The 815-nt window shown below is 46.3% G+C and overlaps 1 protein-coding gene across 3 annotated transcripts in view; it reads left to right on the forward strand.

Moving 5' to 3' along the window:
* prc1b (protein regulator of cytokinesis 1b) overlaps window positions 1-815 on the forward strand; it is a 12,627-nt gene that overhangs the window by 3,730 nt on the left and 8,082 nt on the right. For all 3 annotated transcript variants that reach the window (XM_032512194.1, XM_032512201.1, XM_032512212.1), the window contains exons 6-7: window positions 105-254; window positions 368-515. In XM_032512194.1, coding sequence (XP_032368085.1) covers window positions 105-254; window positions 368-515 — 298 coding nt within the window. The remainder of the gene's footprint in view (window positions 1-104; window positions 255-367; window positions 516-815) is intronic.

Below are 815 nucleotides of genomic sequence, written 5' to 3' on the forward strand. Positions count from 1 at the left end.
CCCCCCCCCCCCCCAATCTCCACGTACGGTACCTACAGTACGTACCCAGGGTGTTGATTTATTTAACGCAGAAGCATAACTTGGCCTTCATGTTGATCTTGCAGCTGGAGGAACGCAAGGCGGAGAACGAGGCGCTGTGTGAGGCTCTCCGAGAGAAGATCCAGCGGTTGTGGGACAGACTGCAGATCCCCCAGGAGGACAGGGAGGCCTTCAACGATCACATGGTCACATCCAGGAAGAGAAACCTGGGCGCGGTGAGAAGATTGGACCGGGACTTCCTAGTCCATCCTTTTTAGTTATTTTTTCCTCTGTTTGTGTCAGTACTGTGTCTGCTATTTTCAGTTTACACTTTATTCTTCTTCCTCAGTTACAAGCAGAGGTCCAGCGTCTAGAGGAGCTCAAACTGCTGAACATCCGCCACGTCACTGACGCCATCCGCTCCGAGATCGCCGTCTTTTGGGAAAAGTGTTTCTTCAGCAGCGAGCAGCGGCAGGCGTTCGCTCCATATTTTAGCGGTGGGTTCTCTTGTTTGACATCTTAGGTCAATCTTGACACTTTTTGTTTGAAGGGGCCAGTGTCTGTTTACATCGTAATCCTATGGAGTAGGGCTGAGAAAATTTGGGCCGGGGGGGAAGTCAAATCTCTATTTTCCTGCCAGATATTGCGTAAACGATTCAATGTGCAAGGTTTTTCTTTCTTCTTTTTTTTTAACTACATAATACACCTTATACAATCATGTTGAAGTAATAAAAAGTAAATGAAAGATCCACTGAAAATAAGACATTTCTGTAAAAAATCTGTGATATGTTGAGATA

This window comes from Etheostoma spectabile, chromosome 1 (genome assembly GCF_008692095.1).
Source record: "Etheostoma spectabile isolate EspeVRDwgs_2016 chromosome 1, UIUC_Espe_1.0, whole genome shotgun sequence".
In the NCBI taxonomy this organism is placed as follows: Eukaryota; Metazoa; Chordata; class Actinopteri; order Perciformes; family Percidae; genus Etheostoma; species Etheostoma spectabile.